General features: G+C 42.8%; 1 protein-coding gene across 28 annotated transcripts in view; it reads left to right on the forward strand.

Annotated features, from left to right (window-relative positions):
* The window catches only part of NEDD4L (NEDD4 like E3 ubiquitin protein ligase), a 1724212-nt gene that overhangs the window by 1472362 nt on the left and 233086 nt on the right, over positions 1-18764 (forward strand). For all 28 annotated transcript variants that reach the window (XM_086960462.1, XM_086960464.1, XM_086960467.1 and 25 more), the window contains 2 exons: positions 13417-13538; positions 18129-18199. In XM_086960462.1, coding sequence (XP_086816588.1) covers positions 13417-13538; positions 18129-18199 — 193 coding nt within the window. The remainder of the gene's footprint in view (positions 1-13416; positions 13539-18128; positions 18200-18764) is intronic.

Consider the following 18764-nt stretch of genomic DNA (forward strand, 5'->3'; position numbering starts at 1 on the left):
AGTTGCCTGCGATCTCAATTGTTATCACTGGTGTGGGCAGGAGGTCAAGTCAGGATTTCCAGGGCTTTGATGACCTTGCCGTTAAGACAAGTGGGTCGGGGCGCTCCGGACATGCACCTATATGCACTATGTGCGTAAGCTCAATTCTTGCATTTCTGGGCCGCCCCCACGCCTTACCAGCCACATGTGGCGGTGGAGCTAGATTCGGTAGCCCGCTATCTTTGGCGGTAGCCTTATATCACAGAGCCACTCGACCTTAAGTTGATATTGATACTGCTAATTCCCTGCGCTGGGCGTGGAGAGAGTTACAGAAGCGGGCTCGCCTCCCGATACTCTACGCACCTGCGATTTCTTTAAAACACAACCCGATGCTGCCCTGTCTTGAGGAAAGTGGTGGTGAAATATCATTGAGTGTCACTCGCTTGCGCACTTTCGCTGATATATATCCTGAACGGACGTTCAGAGAGCAACCCGCAGAGACAGAGGAGTTGAAAGTCCCCTTTCGAGAGATATTTGCATATCATAAATTAAAGGTGACGTGCCGCTCTTTTTGGGAGGGTTTTCCAGACGAGCTTCCCACACTACACGCCCTCCAGAACATATTAGCGCGATCCTCCCCAAGGAAATTGGTGACTAGACTTAATACTGCTATGCAGGACCAGGCCCCGATTATAGAGTCACCCTCCATGCGACTTTGGAACTTAGAATTTGAAATACCACTGACCGAGGAGCAATGGTCTTTTTGTTGTAAACAACTATTGGAACTCTCCCCCAACTATACATTTGCGTCTTATTCAATTTAAATTTTTAAATCGATACTATTGCACGCCTATTAGCTTACACCGCATGCACTTACGGGAGGATGCTAGATGCTCGAGATGTGGCTTTGATAATGCTACCTTTTTACACATGGCCTGGAGCTGTCCTCAGCTTTTTGGGTACTGGCGAAAAATATTCACTGCTGTCAATCAAATTGTTGAGAGATCTGATGACCCGACCCCACACTTAGGCCTCCTGGGATTGGTGAAAGACACTGTGCCTAAAAGACTTAAACTCCATGCCCTTTTACTGTTATATGCTAAGAGGCAAATTGCAATCAGATGGGGTCGGAAAAAGCTGCCTGAGTACGCAGCTTGGCTGTCGAATGTTACATGTGGCCACACACAACTCGGCACATATTGGCCCCTGCATCTAGACCCCGAGATATTTGGGAGCCATTCATGCAATGGACACAGGCGAGAGCGGCATCTCCTACGACTATAAACTCCGAGGCTCGATCTGATGGTCAAGAGAACCCACCTAGTTAAATCCCAATCAATTGTAATGTATGCACACTTCTTCTAGATTGTATGTGTTATATTCTGCAATACTCTATGCATCACTTACGAATACAGGTTGACTTACCGTTCGAAATGCCTTGTCCTGCTACCTACTTCATATGATTTAATCCTATGTATAACCCAATTTACATGTCGTCACACATTTGATTCGCTTACCATAATTCCCCCACGGTATGCAGACACCCTAGACCGGGAAAGACTCACTCTTTATGTTTGTATAAAGATATAATAAGTTGACCAACAGATGTTTTTTTTCTGTATGACATTTTGTTAAAGTTCATGTTTATTTTATTTTCTGTTATATTTCAGTGATCTATTTTATTTATTATCTGTAACATTGCACCATGACATGTGGATATTGTATTATCCTTTGAAAAGTTTTTTTATGATGCTATGTGTATCGCTCTACTTTAAAATTTCAATAAAAATAATAAAAATACTTGTCCATGGGGCAGGTTGCTTCATAAATCTACTTGTCCTGTAAAAAAATCCACTTGTCCCTTTGGTGCCATGTAGTGCAGTGACAAATTATGGCGGCAATCTCATTATATAAGAGCCCTGATATAGCCTCTGATTATGCCAGGGGTCATACCATAGTAGTGTTTGAATACTTGCACTCCCTATATGTAGCCACGTTTCCGCAGACCTACCTACTGGGACTGAAGGTAGTGGTAAGCAATAGTTCCAGGGTTAGAATGCACTTTTGAGTCTGTGCAAAACTACTAACTTGCATGTTTTAAGGGTTTTCCGCAACTCTTCTTTAATCTTTTACCATATTGAGAAATGTTGGAAATTTACTCCTGACAGTGGCATATGTAAATCTTCTTCCAGAGTTGGGTAAAAATGTGGTTGGAGGGAAAGTGAACTTGCAAACACTCAGACTTTTGCATGAGCAAATCTACACAGGCATATTTGCTCATGCTAAAATGCAGTTCACAAATATTTTCTGAGTACTATTCCTTGTCCTACTTCTGTAAATTCTTGTGAAATCACGAAAGCCGTATAGCTGCACTTAATGCAAGGACATATACCATCAGTGCACTTTTGTGACTTTCTCTAATAATTGGACCCCTAAGTTGGCCTGGCGTTGACCATGACCTTTTGAGTTTATTAAAATTCTGTCTCTCTCTGTGTTGGTTAGCTTCACTTTGAGTGACAGCATTCTGCTTTTTCACAAGGAGCACATCGGCGCACAAAGTAGTTTTATTCACTTCCAGTAACTACTGTGGCAGTGTGTGCTTTTTGAGACCAAAAACATTTTTTGCTTTTGCCAATGTTTGTTATAATGGTGAGGGTCCGGCAGCTCCCACACCAGTAAGGTTTTACAAAAACCAGGCCAAAACAAGTCACATATTTACAAAACTAAAACGCCGACCACCAATTTCAGACTTACTGGCATTGCCAGTGCTTCTTTATTTTTGTTTCCCATAATCTTATTGAAACTGGTTACACTGATTTTCAATTATGAATATTTTGGGGAAATACTAGCATGCATCAACACGTGTTAATAAATGTTTCTGCAAAGAAATTGTACCTGAAATTTTAAATTAGTTTAGCGAAATGTTTTTTTTTCTTCTTGCATTTTATGAACATTTTATTTTGAAAGCAAATAATCATCAATCTTGCGTTCAAGCTTCTGCAATTAATTGCATCAAATTAGAGAGCATTCTGGGAGCATTATACGTAGCCTGATATTACTAAACGTTGAAAACATGTGTACACATTTTTATACTAGAACCACTGTCAGTAGTGCAGTCAGAGCTTACACCGTTTTCTTAGAGCAGTCACCCTAATATAAAGGCTTTCAATTAATGAACCATAAATACAAGTTTGAACATAATTAAGATATGGACAAAAATATTACCTTAACTGCAAACAGTGCCCTTTCCTGATCCGTAATGTGACACTGCAAACTGGCAGCCAAAGGGTTTGTGCTGCAGGGGGTTGGGACTACTTGTCCCAAGGACAAAATACACATGAAAAATTGTTGCCCTTGACCCCAAACAATATGTCCTGGTTGTCATGCTATAGGATTTCCACATACCTGATGGTAGAACTTCATGTTTTTCCCTGGTATACTACCGGATTTCCTTGGAGTAATTTTGCACAGGTAGGGTCAATTCTAAGACTTGGTGCAGATTTTGCTTAGCTTTTGCACAACACTCAAAATGAGCCCAAAAGTGCTTATTAAACAAGAAGTGCTTCCTGTTCCAACAGCTGCGTTAGCGAAAGTGCCCCTCTCAGATCCTAGCACAACCGTGCCAAATTCTGCCCATCAGCTGCCGGTATTTGTATCCTCGGCAAAAATGACGAGGTTAGAAGTGCGAGCATCAACCTATAGAAAATATTTAAATAAAACACAGGCAACTTGTAAGTAAAAAAAACAGAGGATACTTTGAAAGTCATGTGCAATGCCTTTCTGGAAAAGACAAAGTTATTTAAAACTATAACAAGATTAAATATTCCTGCTAGCCTCTGACCGCTCCATACATCGGTGTTGGTCTGTGGCAGTTTTCCAAATTGATTCACACATCATTAAATATATATTACTGCATTTTACAAGTTGTTCTCTGATTAAGTGCTGTCACGCTTATTGTTCTGAAAATGGAATTTATCAGAATACTTCCATCTTTAATTAAGGGATTATAAACTTTTTTTGAAGATAACACAAAATGGTCGGTCAGGCTCAGAAAAGAATGATAATCAGGTTGGCATTCAGCAGATATGAAGCCGGAGAGCACAGATTTCCCTTGACGCTGCAGAACCATGCAGGGGACATTTTTCTGTTCCAACACCCACTTGGCATTAACTAGGAAGGCTGCTTTTCCTTTTGCAGACACTTCCTTGCCCAGAGATCACGACCCACAAGCACCATCAGGGGATGAATCTTGTATGCTAGTTCACAAATACAAATTAGTCTGATGTACACTTAAACACTTTCTTCCAAAGGTAATTTTACTGTTTCACCTTAACTAAGCAGTTGACCTTACAACATTAAACCTTGGTGGAACTTTGAGAAATGGTGCGGTTGGTGCGGATTGTGACACTCGAGAGGATGCGACAATGCTATATTTACCGTAAACAGAAAAAAGAACATTGCCTTTAATTGAACAAATTCATTAGAGGGCACAATCCATTTACTGCAAAGAGATATCACAAGCATTGAGCACCAGGCCTTTCGGGTGATACTTATAATCAAGATTAATCCATTCAGAACATAAGAATCCTCATGAACAACGGGGATTGCTTTTTTCAATATTCTTTGCTTTATCGTGGCTGCTGCTAAGGTTGGCTTGGAGCCATACTTACCAATAACTAAAAGAAACAAGACCACTTTAAGCCCTGAAGAAGTCCCAAGAGGGATGAAACGCGTTGGCGGCAAAGTAATTGTGTGGTGTTTTTAATCAAGAATAAGGAGATTAACTGAATTTCAATAAAGAATTTGAATAAAACTACAATCAAGACTACTCAAATATATATATTTTCTGTTTGGGTACTACAATTTTGTTTGTGATAACTGTTTTCATCAACTAATACAAGTGTACTACACTGGTCATACCAATAAGAATACATTTTTTCTCGGGTGCTGGGTCAGTCTAAAACTTAGAAACGGGGGGTATTCTTTTACCGCCACAGTGGGATGTATATGGGTCACATCCCAAACCTATTGCACCGAGCTTAGAAACTAACCAAATAGGACACTCACTAGTGTTGATTGGTGCTGAAATTAAAAAGCTTTGGCCCTGACTCTCTGTAAAAAGACCTTGCAACATTATTTCAATCCCCTTGAAACAGAGCTGGAAGGGCACTACACTTCGTGGACATCAAACCTGCACTCATGTACTTTAGTGGCAGAACTAAAGTCTTATGCAAAAGATACGTTTTCTTTGCACCCGCAGTACTGGATCAACCTATGTCCAAATCTAGATGGATTGTGTGATGCGTTCAGGTTTGCTATGCATATGCAAACATACAGCTCATTGAAATCCCACTGGCTCAGTTCACATGAAAGAAAGGTGCCATCATGACTTTCTTAGGCAACATACCACTGGTGGATATTCCTTAGGCAGCCACATGGTCGGTCGTCTGCACACACATTCTCATAACATCAGCCAGTTGGCGTTCAGTATGGAAAGATTTCTAGTCACCCAAACAATTCTTAAAACATTACTCACTACAACTATCTTTACTTTCTATCAGCTTCTTTATAAAGGGGATACGCCTCAGCATGTGATTATCAACAGCACATGCTACTTTATTGTAACTAACTGGTTGCAACTCGCCACCATTTTGTGGATTTGCATGCATCACCCCCATCCGCTGCAGTTGGCAATAAAAGGATTTGGTTGATAGTTTTGCTAAGCCGTTTATATTTATAACTTAACTGGCACAATAAGATAGTCTCCATGCTGATGCATGTGATTTTGACTACATGATCAGTAGTCCTTCTCAAAACCGAAACTCGGTCATTGAAGTAAACAAGTTCTAATATTCCAAACTGAACACTAAATTGTGGAATAGTGCACCGCTTCAAACCTTTAGTTACAGGTTAGTAATATTCAGCTGTGGCTAGGTGGGAAAGGAGGGAATCAGGCGCATGGATTTACACGGGGATTGGGGGGTTGTGTTGGAGTGAGCAAAAACAATCACTTAGCTTGCCGCCGCCGGGTTCCACGTCTCTGCTCCTGCTCTCCTGCTTCCGACTTAAGGAACAGGAAACAGGCAGCCAGGCTCCCTCCCCAAGCCAATCACAACACTGCAATGCAAGCGTTGTGACTGGTCTGAGCACTCAGCCAGGGGCTAGAGGGGTGGGCATGTCCTCCATGCGTGCTGTATGGCTCCTGCATGGAGAAGGGGAAAGTGCACATGACTGGTTTGGGTGGCCCGAGATGGCCGACCAAACCGTCACTGCGCACTTAGGATTGGGCAAACCACTCCTCCCCTGCCCTACTCTGTTAGCAAAGCAGCTGCGCCCACCCTCAAAGGAAACATAAAATGGTAATAACTGAAAGTTATTACCATTTTATGTTTTTGCTTCTCGCACTGGGGTGACACTCCACCATAGCGGAGGAGCCGTCCTTGGTAATATTTTACTTATTCTATACTTGCTTTAAGATGCTCTGGGACAGATTATTTCAGCCATTAGATTGAGATATTTTGAAACATCTTGGATCATCCTACAGGAGTATTTAGCTATTATATGTTTTCCTTTGCCTCTTTTTAAATATCATTCCTTATAATGAGGAATTATTTTATGTCTAAAATCTCTAGGCAAGCTGCTTGGTTGTACTGAGGAGCGAGCGCTGACTGAACAATCTGAATAATGGATGCCAAAGAAAATAAATTAACCTTTTTAACAGATGCTTTATTTGTCTGTGTTTTAGTTTATTTGGTATTACCTTTGTGCACATTCAGCCCAATCTATATACACACATCATACAAATGTCAAACCTATCTTTGCATGTTAACAAGGCGGCAAAAAAGCGCATTGTTTATTCTCCAGTATTAGGGTGTCTTTCATAGATTCACATGCTTGAATATCCCCGGTCGTCGGAGTGGGAGTCCCACGGTAAATAAAATAGCAATAATATACTATATATATATATATATATGTAACAACATAAAACCTGAGATATGTAATAGAAAAAAGGCATAACAAGCCTACACATATTTCTACATAGGAATGCATGGAAAAGGAAAAAACCATTTGCAGTCTATCATTGTTCAAACCACAGCCAATCAGGCGCCAGCAACCCTCTAGAACCTTCTCCTCAGAGCTCAGCACCTCAGATTTTCTACCGCACGTCGTGTGAAAAGAGTCTCTCTGAGCTCTGCTCAGTTTTCTTCAATTTTCTTCAAATTTTCTTCAATTTTTTCTTCTTAATATCACAGTTTTGTAATGTCTTCTTACATGAAGTCTTCCTTCAGACCCTGTGTCACTTGTGGAAAGCTGAGACCTTTTCCTGTGAACCCTCATGACGAGTATATGGACAACACTTTGCTGGTCTCTGACATGGTAAGGGGAGAAGGGGTTGTTCTTGTGCTTAGACTGCACCCCCCTTCTGATGTGGGAGGATTTTTTTGTTTGTCCTGCATATTAAGATTTTAAATGATGCTTCTCCTCTACTTCACAAGCTGAAGTAACATCACAATTAAGGGGTCTCTGGCCTTCTTTGAGTCTGCCTCCCACATCTACGCCCACGAGATTTACTCTCAGGCGTCTAGACTCACTCTGCGCACTTTTCTACGTGAAAATGTGCCAGCTTGTCGACGATACGGTCAATGTACCCTCTGACGACAATCTCTGCCATCACTGTTGCTCTGCAACGACAACGCCTCCAGGCATGCGTCGACGACAATGATGACAGTGCCCTCTTGTCGTCTACAGGCTCGTAGACCACTGGGAGTTTTTGTCGATGGTAAATTTCTTCGACAGTTGGCCTCGTCGACGGTAGGTTCGTCGACGGTAGGTTCGTCGACGGTAGGTTCGTCGACGGTGGCCTCATCGACGGTGGCCTCGTCGACGGTGGCCTCGTCGACGGTGGCCTCGTTTACTGTGGCCTCGTCGACTGTGGCCTCGTCGACGGTGGCCTCGTCGACGGTGAGCTCGTCGACGGTAGGCTCGTCGACGGTAGGCTCGTCGACGGTAGGCTCGTCGACGGTAGGCTCGTCGACGGTAGGCTCGTCGTCGGTAGGCTCGTCGACGGTGAGCTCCGTAGACTGTGAGCTCCGTAGACTGTGAGCTCCGTAGACTGTGAGCTCCGTAGACGGTGAGCTCCATCGATGGTGAGCTCCATCGATGGTGAGCTCCGTAGACGGTGAGCTCCATCGACGGTGAGCTCCGTCGACGGTGAGCTCCGTCGACGGTGAGCTCCATCGACGGTGAGCTCCGTCGACGGTGAGCTCCGTCGACGGTGAGCTCCGTCGACGGTGAGCTCCGTAGACGGTGAGCTCCGTACACGGTGAGCTCTGTACACGGTGAGCTCCGTACACGGTGAGCTCCGTAGATGGTGAGCTCCGTACACGGTGAGCTCCGTAGATGGTGAGCTCCGTAGACGGTGAGCTCCGTAGACGGTGAGCTCCGTAGACGGTGAGCTCTGTAGACGGTGAGCTCTGTAGACGGTGAGCTCTGTAGACGGTGAGCTCTGTAGACGGTGAGCTCTGTAGACGATGAGCTCTGTAGACGATGAGCTCTGTAGACGATGAGCTCTGTAGACGATGAGCTCTGTAGACGGTGAGCTCTGTAGACGATGGGCCCCGTAGACGATGGGCCCCGTAGACGATGGGTCGCGTAGACGATGGGCCCCGTAGACGATGGGCCCCGTAGACGATGGGCCCCGTAGACGGTGGGCCCCGTAGGCGGTGGGCGCCCCCTAGACGGTGAGCTCCGTCAACATTCAGCTTCGACGCCAGTTGGCTTCGTTGACAGTTGGTTTCACACACTGTTTACTTTTATGCACAGTGTTTTTCGGTAGACGATTTATCTCGTCGACTGCAGCTTTCTGCTACATCCACGTGATGGAGTGCTGGCTTTTTACTCTTGCCATTATTCTTCTTGGACAGCACATAGCCGTATGAGCATGTTTTTTCTTCAGATCAGAAATATGTATTTCTGACAGCAAGGCTGCCACGGCCTGTACCATGGCGGGATTACGTCTTCTCTTACAACTGGAGTTCTATTGCATTCACCTCCGGTGAATATTGGAGGTTTCCCCTCCTTATGAAGAGAGCGACAAATCGTTTTCCCTTTTTCCCCTCGTCCTGGGGTAACTACAGAAACAAGTTCGTTCAGTTCCTATCATAGACTGATTTAGAAAGAAGGTTTTAGACTCATACAGAGGCCAAAAGTCTGTGCCGGCGGTTTGTTTTCCACGCCTCGACAAGAAATGTGATGCTCCCCACTATTCAGCCTACTCTGACTCAGTCATTACTCAGGCGGCACAGCGATTATCTTGCAAGCCAGTTGGGCAGGTATGCCGCCAGATGTGCTCTGACATGTTGGCGCCAGTAGAACTTATTCCAGAATCCTCCAAGCCTCACGCTTTGAAGATCCTGCAGGAGGGAGAGAGAGAGAGAAGTGCATCAGAAATGATACACTGTGAAGCAGACATTGCGTGTACAGGTTTCTCCACAGCTCGCTGTAGGGGCAGTCTGGCAAAGACAATTTTGCTTCAATGCTAAGTCTTTCGCAAGGAGTTTCAGACTTCAATACTTCACTTGTTCTATTGATTGAGGATCCCTTCTGGCCAGCATGTTGATGAGGCACAGCAGACAATCTTAAAGGACACAGATACTGCCCGCACCTTCGGAATATAGAATCGCACCCTTTTCGTGGTGCCGAGAACGTAACTCCACGTCCTTTGTTTCAAGGGAGTTCCATCCAGTATTGGCTCCTGCAATCAGAACCAACTGCGTTAAGCAAATCAAACGCAGTCATATAGGCACAGTACCAACAAGTCTTACATAGACAAACATCGTACAGCCGAGGCAACTCTTCTAGAAACAATGGATTATCTGGAACACACCTTTATTCCCTCCAAAAACGTCAGAGGTCTAATATCTCATTTTTATTCCAATAAGTCAAATTGTCCTCTTTCTACACCTCCAAAGGGACCTCCACCTTCTCTTCTACGGGTGTCGTTTGCACAAGTGTCTATATGGATACAATCAGGGACCGTCGGAGTGGTTCTGAATCTCCAACAGCGTTAGGGTTTACTCTCAGGTCCCTCAAGACAGTCCTAAAGTTCTTATGCCAGAACGACTTTATAACTACTCTCAACCTCCAGGATGTCTATTTTCATGTGCCAATCCTTCTTAAGCACAGGAAGTGGCTACGCTTTACAATAGGTACAGAACTTATTCAATTAAAGTCCTACCTCTTGGATTTAGGTCCGTTTCACATGTCTTTACGTAGATGCTGGCACCAGTGGCAGCCTATCTACGTCTGCAAGGCTTTTAAATTTATCATTATGAGACAACTGTATAATAAGGGTTCGCTCTTATTTACAAGCAGTCCAGCACACCCAGAATTATCATTCACTGTTTCAAGACCTGATTTTCAATAAATCATGACAAGTCCCAACTAGTACTAGCTCCGATATCAACGTTTCTCGGAGCATCAATCAATACGAACCTAGCAAAGGTGTTTGTCTCACACGAACGACGGGCATGCATCTCCCACTTGGTGGTTCTTCTACGTTGGTTGCAGGTCTCCAGTTCATTCGAAGATCTCATTCAAATCAATCCTCGGATGCAAGAGGCGTTTTTGTTTGGTGGGTCCAAGAAAGAAATTTGTAGAAGGGGTGTGCGTTTTTTGCTTCAAAAAGCGCCAAATTACACAATCACCACAGACTCATCCCTCGAGGGTTGGGGAGCATATCTTCAAGGGCTGAAGGTCAGCAGGGAATGGAACCCTCAACAAAGGGCTTGGCACATCAATCTGCTAGAGCTAGGTGCCATCTTCTTAGCCCTCAAATCCTTTCGTGTTATCATTCAAGGGGCCATAGTATTGGTTCGCACAGACAATACTTCAAGTATGCATTACTTTAACAAACAGGGAAGAACGAGGTCGGTTCTTCTATCTCAGATCGCCCAAGAGATATGGGCTTGGGCAATATGGCACAGGTTCAAACTCTTGGCTGTTCGTGTGCCAGGAGTTGCAAATGTGCTGGCGGACACCCTCAGCAGGTCAACAGGTGTCCAACCACGAATAGGAACTGCATCATCCAACGGCGGATCGAATCTTCCAGCTGTGGGGTCATCCTGATCTAGACCTCTTTGCGACAAAGAAGAACAGCAAATGCCTGTTTCTTTGCAAGCTGGCATCCCCACAAGGAATCGCAGGGGGATGCGTTTTTCGATAAACTGGTTTCTAATATATGCTTACGCCTTTTCCTCAGATATCGTTGGTTCCGAGAGTTCTCCGGAAGATGAAGAAAGAGCTGTGTTGTTTGATTGTCATCGCCCACAGGTGACCTCGCCAATACTGGTTCACCGAATTTCTTGTCCTCTCAGAGTACGGTCCAATGCAGTTTCGACCAATACCAAATCTCCTCTCCATTCAGAATGGTCAAATTTGCCATCCGATCCGGCTTCTCTAAAATTAGCAGCTTGGCTCCCGAAGCGCCTTTAATTAGCTCATCTGACTATCTCGGTGGATTGTAAGGAGGTACTGTCTTACACGAGAGCACCTACTAAAATAAAGACATATAGTCTTTAAAAAAAAAAAGAATTCTGCATTTGGTGTTAATCTGCTGGGGTTCACCCATTTCATGCAACGCCGGACCAGATATTACCTTTTTTCTTGCACCTGACAAGATCAGGCTTATCTCATACAACGTTGAAGGTCTTTTTGGCAGCCATTTCAAGGTAACGTCAGGATGGGTCCATCTCTCTTTATTCTTCAAGAATACAACAGTTCTTTAAGGAACTACTCATAATGTTTCCTCCTGTACGTCGTCCGCCTTCATCATGGCATTTTAATGTAGTATTAGCGCAGCTCATGCGTCACCCATTTGAGCCAATTTTTCAGGATGTATTTCAATTTCCTAACATGCAACGTTTTTTCTCTTTGCTAGCATTAACTTCATCTGAAGAGTCTGTGATGTTCAAGCTCTCACTGTCAATTCACCTTTCTTACAATTCACGTCCAATTCTGTGGTGCTACGTACAAACCCAAGGTTTATGCCTAAGATGCCTTCGAATTTTCACCTGAATGAACTAGTTATCTTAAAGAAGTTTTTTCCTAATCCCCTGCGGAGAGGGCATTACTTACCCTTGGCATCAGAAGATGTTTTAAAATTCTATTTGCAAAGGACCTCTGTCATTCTCAAATCCGATCGACTGTTTATTGCCTATGGATATATACGGCAAGGACAAGCAGAGTCTAAAGGCACCATAGCTAGATGGATTTATGCAGCTGCTGACATTTGCCATCTTCTTAGCTTATGGACGTTTTCCACTAAGGGCGTCCAGTTGCCAATCCTACTATTGCTCGTGGGGTTTCCTCTGCCATTGCTTTCTGCCATCAACAGGCAGGCAAGCCTCTTACAGTCTTCACTGAGGACCCATTCTATGAGGGCTATATCGTCTTCAACTGCCCTGTTTGCCGGTGTGCTGCTGCATCAGATCTGCAGAGCAGCCATGTGGTCAAGCAGGCACACGTTTACGAAATACTACTGCCTGTGTGCCATTAACAAAGCAGACACTGCAGTGGGACAGGCTAGGCTTCGCTATCTTTTTCAATAAGATGAGCCTCTGTCTTCCCTCCTCCATTATGGTTTACCTTGTTACTGTACGTCTTGCATGATTATAGACATATTTGGTCTTAGAAGTCTGTGCATGTGTATCATGCTGGGACGTTTTCTTCGGATATTACTGCTTTCTATTCTATATTCAAGCATGTGAATCTATGAAAGACACCCTAATACTGGAGAAGAACAATTGTTACTTACCTGTAAACAGGTGGTTCTCCAGTATTGGTGTCTTTCATAGATTCACATGCGACTCACCCTCCTCCCTCAGAGGCTCTTTTCTCCTCATAGACTCTGTGGTCACTCTTGTGCAACGAAAATCTGAGGTGCTGAGCTCTGAGGAAAAGGTTCTAGAGGGTTACTGGCGCCTGATTGGCTGTGGTTTGGACCAACATAATGACAATGATAGACTGTAAATGGTTTTTTCCTTTTCCATGCATTCCTATGTAGAAATATGTGTAGGCTTGTTATGCCTTTTTTCTACTACATATCTCAGGTTTTATGTTGTTATATATACTCCCACTCTGTTTACAGGTAAGTAACAATTGTTCTTTTGGATGTTACCAGGCACTGTAAAGGGAAGTTTATGTTTTTTTTCAGAATTGAATTTAAAATGACTGGGCATTAAAAAACCTTTGATGTTAATTTGAAAATCCATGGTCATTATCCGTACTCAATGTCTTAAACGACTTCCAATCAAGGTGTTAGTTGGGGAACAGTATTTTACCAGTTAGAAAATGTCATACTTACTTGTACAAAATATTTATGAAGTGTGCTTTTAGTTTAGATTTTTTAATGTTTTTTTTCTTTTTTCTTTAAAAAAGGGACAACTACACTCTCCAGATTAATCCAAATTCAGGGTTGTGCAATGAAGATCACCTTTCATATTTCACCTTCATCGGAAGGATTGCTGGACTGGCAGTGTTCCATGGGAAGCTCTTAGACGGTAAGCTAAAAGTACATTTCCACGATATTGCTACAGGGCTAGGGCACTGTTTTGTATGCACTGTAAACAGTCTTCTATAATTATTTTCAAACATGATGTTATACAACCAGAAAGGGATGTCTTTCACTTTCCTTTTACATTAATGAACATATTTTAAATGGAGCGATCTATGACTGGTTTATAGATTTGTACTTTATTCCCATATGTTAATCAAAGGTACAAATATATTTTAAATAAAAAATCATTCGGAAGAGCATTTCAGCAGGAAATTGTGTACATAGCAACGTGTTTATTGGTACATACACAAAAATAGTATTTTTTTGGGATTCCATAAGCAGGTTGGTGTTACTAGTGCTGGTAATTGAAAGGTAAGGCTACAGATGGCATACAATCTATGTCTTTACATCCATTATTATATCTTACACTATGTAAGCAGTGGGAACGGGATTAATCAATTTATTTTTGTATGAGCTATGTTTTTAAATTAGTCCTAAAAAGAGAGCTGTATGAGACTTGGTGCGCTCAGTGTGAAGTGAAGTGAAGTGGAGTAAATAAGGTCCACGTTAAGACCGGAACTTTGAGATTGTGAAGTGAGGGTTGATATGTCTTGGGATATTATAGAGTGTGTTAGTGGCAAAATGTATTGCCTAACTCACTGGGGAGAATGAATGCTGGGAAAGACCTATTACTCAATTGTCACAGTAGTACAAATTGTTGAGTAATAGTGTAGAGATCAGTGTTTGGGATTATGGAAAGGGGTTTAGTGTATACTTTATCGACTGGTACGTAGCAGCATTATCTATAGTTGTAGACGGACTCTGGGTGCATAATAGCGCTGACAGAGAATTTATAATGTCAGGATAAGATGTTAGAAAGGAATATGAGGTGAATGCAAGAGCTGTAGATGTGGTTTTCGCATGAAAATAGACAGTTTTCATTTTAGACGTTTTTAGGATGAGAGTGTAGTTGCCACCAGCTGGAAGGCTGCAATGCAGCCCCAGACTGACTCTTAAAGGGCAAGAATAAAGGTTGTTAAAAGAAGTCCTAGTGGAGAACATAATGTTTCCAAGAGATGTAGTGTTTTGTGAGAAAAGAAACGTGTTGTCCTGAACCCTCTAAATGCAAGTTGGTAATAAAGTTGAGTGTGAGAGAGCACAGAAAGTTCATTCTCAAAAAGAAGTAGAGAATGAGCTATATGCTTTGTCATTGATACCAAGAGCAAGAAGAATAGATAGTGAGGTGGAGTGATCAACAGTTTTAGAGGAGCTGAGACGTCTAGGGTTATGACGATTGACAATAGATTTTATGGTTGATTGAGGTAATGAAATTAGTAACTTGAGCGAAGGTAATCTCTGTAGGGTGGACGGTTCAGAAGCATAGTTGTAGGCGGTCTGGTACGTTTTTGGAAGGTAATAATTGAGGTCACAGGGTAAGTGTATAGCATAATTTTGCATGTCATCTTAAAATGTATGATTTCATGAATTTCATTAGGCAGGGATAAAGTTGCATCTGAGTTAGGCATGCTCTTTAAAATATATTATGGGTGATTCCCACTGCTTTATGGTACTTGATGTGCGTTTCCGGGGAATAGAAAATTATACTTTAGGACAAATACTGATGGTTTGAGAGTTTTGAAGCTTCTTTCCCCTAACTAATCCATTTCGAACTAGTGGAAACAAAACTACCTCCTATATATACCATCAGTTTGACCATTGTACTTGCTACACTGTCTGCCCAACATCGACTTAGAACTTTGCAGAACACACTTTCCAATTCACTATTATCCCCAGTGATCACACCAGTATGAAAATCACATTCTAATGGCTAGAGCTGAACATCCTAAGGGAGTGTTTTATTTAGGATTGGTTAAATATGTTTTGGCATGCCACTCTACAGGGGGCTTATCTTTTAGCAGAGTTCATGCCAAAATAGTTTGGATCAAGCAGGACTCGGGACTTGTTGTCCAACTTCCATCAGGAATGTGGGAGTTGTACAGCCTATCTCTTGTGCACCCTTTATTTTATGGCTCCTGTTGTGAGTTATAGCCACCTGGAAGTTGATGTAGGATGCCAATAGAATCTACTTTAGGAAGCAGGGTTTATGCTGTTCTCTTGACTTCCATTTATTTCCATAATCTATGATCTCCGCATTTGTTAAGAACACCAGCCCATGCACCTCCGGACGAGGGATGGCTTGTCTGCTTCAGCTGTGCAGTGTCCTCAGGATAAAGAAGTACTTGGTTTCAAAGGAAGCATGTTCATTTGGAGGTCACAGAAAGAGGTGCCACAATCTTGGTAACCTATGTAATCAAGTTTGCTGTGCCTCCCTTATAAGGGCTAGTAAGCAGTGGTTCTGTGTGGAAGATCACAGCAGCTGTTTAAACGGATGAAGCAGACGGTTGCTGTTATCTACCACACAGAACCACTGCTTACTGGCCCTTATCGCATAGGCACAGCAAACTTGACTACATAGGTTACCGAGATTGTGACGCTATCCTACTACACGCCCTGAAGAAGTTCATTGTTATGAACGAAACGCGTTGGCTGGAAATTTCCTTTAATTTTGGATTTGCTTTACAGTAAGACTGTCAAAAACAAACAAACTAAGACTACCAGACTTTCTGTACAAGAACTTTATCACACAATAGGGTGGTGCACTACTCCAATCCCTGGATTCAGCATTTCTCTACTTTGCAGTTCGCACCAAACAACGGCAGGTGCTGGAGTCGTGTATGCACTTTCAACCCTAAGGACCTTTTGAGAATCTTCACGCAAAGGGAATACGGCAGGAAAGAGCGGTCATTGTGTCCTCCCTTGTCCGCACCAAACCTCAGTTTGGTTCTAGCATTCTTAATGTGTGCTCATTTTCATTGTCTACATAGATGTATTCTGGGACTCTTGAGCTGGAAGGCCATGTTTCTCATTGCAATGGCATCAGCGAACTGCAGGAATCGTCAGCCTCCCTATACTACCATTTTTGACAAGTTGGTGATTAGGAGTCCTTTCAAAAGCTGTGTCCCCTTTCTATGTGGTGCAGTCCATTATGCACCCTGCGTTTTTGTTTTTCTCCACCATGTCCTTCTGATGAGGAGGAAAGACTTAACTGGTTAGAGCCAAGGCATGTCCTTAGCTTCAGATTCTGTAGGACTAAGAAGAGCAGTGTAGATGATGAGCTGTTATTCAGATTCGTCGTTGTGATGAAAGGAAAGGCAGTTTAGAAAAATACTTTACCACAATGGTTTGGCGAAAAAAGAATCCTCCTGAGGGCCTTAGAACTCAATCCACCACAACAAAAGCTGCAGCTACTGCCCTAACTCGGAGCATTCCAGTTTTGGACAGCTGCCAAGCAACCATGTGGGCATCCTCTCCATACATTTACCGGGCACTACAATATGCCACAATTTTGCAGTTCAATTCTGCATACCTTCCTGGTGCAAAGTCCAGTCCTCAGGCTCACCTGTTTGGACTTGTAGAGACTATTGCTCTGGTATAAATGCACATATTGAGAAATCTGTGGATACAAATATCCATCAGAAGAATAAGTTATATTCCTCCAGTAACTCTGTTTCTGGTGGAGACACAATTAAACTGCAGAATGCTCACCACCGGCCCTTCTTTTCTGTGGAGTGGACTTTCTGGATTTCTGTGCAGTGGTGTGGCTCACTGATTAGAGGCGGCAGACCCAGGAGCAGAGGACGGCCCGGGACCAGGGTTCAATTCCCGACGCGGCAGGGTCGTGGACCAGAGTCAGCGGACTCGATAATTCTCACCTCGGTGCCTACTCTAACCAGGGATCACACTCGGCAACTCTGGGCATTAGCTTGCCTCATCTCCACAACGGCCCCCCCACATACGCCGGGGATGCCTGGTTTCACCTTGTAGGGACCATCTCACAGGGAAAGCCAGGACGGGTTCCCCAGCGGTCTACTGCGCAGAGATACTCCTTCGGGAGTCGATTCTAGCGCATTACAAACCCACAATTAATTAATTAATAATTTTCCACATTTATCACACTTCCACCTGCAGTTAATTCTGTCCAAGATGCTCCATGTCTTTTGGCTCGGAAAGAAATGATGATTAAACTTACGTCAGTGGGCTGGGGGCTACGTTTGTGTGCTCTATCTCATCCTGCTTGGAAGCGGGATGGAGTTGCAGAATGCAGATGATCCCATCTCTCGTCATGCAAGGGCTATTGCAAGAATTTCCAGTTCCAGTCTGCCACTGGGAAACTTTACAAGAGGAAACAACTGCAGTTAGATTATCCACCATAAAGAACATTACTGATGGTAAGTAACTTATTGTTGTCTTTCCTAATATTTAAAAAGATGATTTTATGACACTACACAAACAATGTGGTGCTTTTCATGTCTTCATTCTATTCACTTTTCTTTGTGTTTTGATTAGTTTACCACAGTTGAACCTCAGTTATCTATTTTGGGTGTCCTGATATCTAACTGCATTCTCTGTGCTTTAATAGTCCAAACGAAGATATCTACTATTGCATTAGATTTATTTTCAACATTTGCTTTTGATGCATGCTTGCTGGAACCACACTATGGAACTGTTCTGATAACATATATTACTGTTTTAGGGTTCTTCATCAGGCCCTTTTATAAGATGATGTTGGGGAAGCAGATAACGTTAAAAGATATGGAGTCTGTGGTAAGTAAATACCTACTAGTTAGTGGAAAATGGAAGTTGCATTTCCTGAAATTCCAAAATGAGTATTATGCGTTTTACACTCACAAGATGCAGCAAAGTTTGAAAATATGCCAACAATTTCAGGTGATTTAGATACCAAGATGTCTTTTTCAAGACCTTGCTCAAGGGAGTCTTCATCACAATTGAAGTAATGTCAATTGATGAAGTACTGTCCTGACAGTATTTTGGTTAAAAGCCTGATCTAAATGACTGTATTTCATGGCAACGTCTAATCTAAATGTCTGTATTTTATGTGGTCGGCTGTTTTTTTCGTGCTCCAATGACTGTGACTTAGTGTTCAGGCTAAAAGCATGGAATGTGTATATTACCTTATATTACATTGTTGCTTTCTAAAATTGTCCAACAGTCATTCTTTTGTAGTAGTTTGTCTCATTTTGAAAGAGGTTTCCTGTAGTAGATAATTTGGTTTCCTTTAGAAGTCAGTTGAGTTGATTGCCCCTTCTTGTATTTGGGTATTATTATTTAGACCCTTTTTCAGTAGGAACATTTTATTCAGAGAGTTCCC

This window comes from Lissotriton vulgaris, chromosome 3_1, assembly GCF_964263255.1.
Source record: "Lissotriton vulgaris chromosome 3_1, aLisVul1.2, whole genome shotgun sequence".
NCBI classification, from domain to species: domain Eukaryota; kingdom Metazoa; phylum Chordata; class Amphibia; order Caudata; family Salamandridae; genus Lissotriton; species Lissotriton vulgaris.